Below are 1,883 nucleotides of genomic sequence, written 5' to 3'. Positions count from 1 at the left end.
ATTTACAATAGCTAAGATCTGAAAAAAGCCTAAGTGCCCATCCATAGATGAGTGGATAAAAAAGAAGTGGTACATTTACACCATGGAATACTATGCAGCTTTAAAAAAGAAGGATCTCTCACCCTTTGAGACAGCATGGAGGGACCTAGAGAGCATTATGCTAAGCAAATAAACCAGAGAAAGACAAGTATCACATGATCTCACTCATATATGGAATCTAATGAACCAAATAAACTGATGAATAAAATAGATTCAGAGGCACAGAAGCATGGAACCGACTGTGGAATCTCAGAGGGAAGGCAGATACAGGTGGGTGGGAAGAGATCAACCAAGAACTTGTGTGTACATAACCCATGGACATAGACAATCGGTTTGTGAAGGCCTGGGGTGGGGGGTGTGACAGGCTAGGAGAGGTCAATGGGGGAAAGAGGAACACAGGTAATACTTTCAACAGTAAAGATTAAAAAAAAACAAACACCACTCAATGAAACAGGTTTTGAAGAGATACTTAGAAGAGTGATTAGGGGGGAAAAGAGTGCTGGACTAAAAGATCTTTTTACTCCTGGGTATATCCCGATTACCTGTTTTACTACTAACTTTTTATTCATACATCTAGTAAAATACTTGTATTTTGTTGTAATTTCCCTCCATACATTTGTCTCCCAGTCCTCTCCGCTTCTGTCGGGAAGGTCTCTGGCGCAGGCTCCATACCCTGGGCTTCTTTGCACCTTCACTGCAAGCAATGGCCCCACAGTACAGATCCAGTAATAATGAGTTAGTATCATCTAGAGCCGGCTCTAATATTTTGTAAAACTCCAGGACAGAAATTCAGTGCAAGAGGGAACACCTAAACTGGCTGTCAATTTATGAAAGCGACCCTTAAATCCATCATCTACGACTCATTTGCCCGTTCGCAGAAATGCCTGCTTTCCTTGTGTACCGTGGTAAAAAAATATCTACCAAAACAGACAGTATCTCGTTTTATGAAATGCCGACTCCATGTTTTAAAAAGCTAACCTATACTGAAGTCTCCTGAGTTTGATTCGTCAATTAATCCCTAAGAAATCAGACGGTGTGTTCACCTCTGGTTTAGTGTTTACCTCGGCCGTGCAGGAACCAAGACCTGACCTTCCCCGCCCACGCCTCCCGGGGTCCCTCGGCGCCCCGGCTTTTACCTGGTGGTCGCCGCTCGCCTTGGGCTCCGGGCGTACAGAGAATCCAAAAAGGACCTGCTCGTAACAACCTGCGACCAGCTCCATTCAGTAGGACATGTGCCTCTTCTGCGATCAGCGCGCCGCGTCCGGGGCGGAGCCTAAAGCGGATGCAGGAGGACGGGGTCCTTCCGCTGTCGGCGCGCAGATAGACGTCAAGACTGCAAGGCTGCCAAAGCGCCTGCATCCGTGAAAACGGTTTCAGCGCTCGAAGATCACGCGAGACTTACAAGCGAAGAACAAGGAAGGACGCCACACGAAGAGGTTCTCATTGCTATGACGAGAAAAAAATTGGGGTAAGCAGGCATATTCTAGAAAGCTGTGAACTAGGGGAGTGGGCGGGACATCCTTGGCGGAAGCCCCGTATTTCCGGGACGTCTAAGGAAGGAGCGGGCCAGCTTCCGGCCTGGGCGGGACCCCTGGCAATAAGGTGCTATAGGTGTGTGATGCTTCTCGGTTGCGCGCTGTGACAGACGGGGTAGTAGGTTTCCTTTTCTTGCAGGAAGCAATGGAATGAGCCCCCTTTTCTCACATTTTCTCATAGTAGGGCAAGGAGGAGGTGGGATTTGGGGTTCGCGGTTAACAGCAGGCGGGAGAGTCTGGGCCCAGAAAGTTCGCTCCCCGCCTTCCAGCCAGGTAACCCCGGCCTGCACACCTTTCCGATCCCGGGAC

The 1,883-nt window shown here is 48.7% G+C and overlaps 1 protein-coding gene across 2 annotated transcripts in view; it reads right to left on the bottom strand.

The window, feature by feature from the left end:
* PAK1IP1 (PAK1 interacting protein 1) overlaps positions 1-1,345 on the bottom strand; it is a 13,272-nt gene extending 11,927 nt beyond the window's left edge. For both annotated transcript variants that reach the window (XM_006758744.2, XM_006758745.2), the window contains exon 1: positions 1,176-1,345. In XM_006758744.2, the coding sequence (XP_006758807.1) occupies positions 1,176-1,259 (84 nt within the window). In that variant the 5' untranslated portion in view covers positions 1,260-1,345. The remainder of the gene's footprint in view (positions 1-1,175) is intronic.
* Positions 1,346-1,883: the final 538 nt, after the last annotated feature.

Source organism: Myotis davidii, unplaced genomic scaffold, assembly GCF_000327345.1.
Source record: "Myotis davidii unplaced genomic scaffold, ASM32734v1 scaffold1413, whole genome shotgun sequence".
Lineage (NCBI taxonomy): Eukaryota > Metazoa > Chordata > Mammalia > Chiroptera > Vespertilionidae > Myotis > Myotis davidii.
The sequence above is the reverse complement of the archived record's forward strand: the minus strand, read 5'-3'. Positions and strand labels throughout refer to the sequence as shown.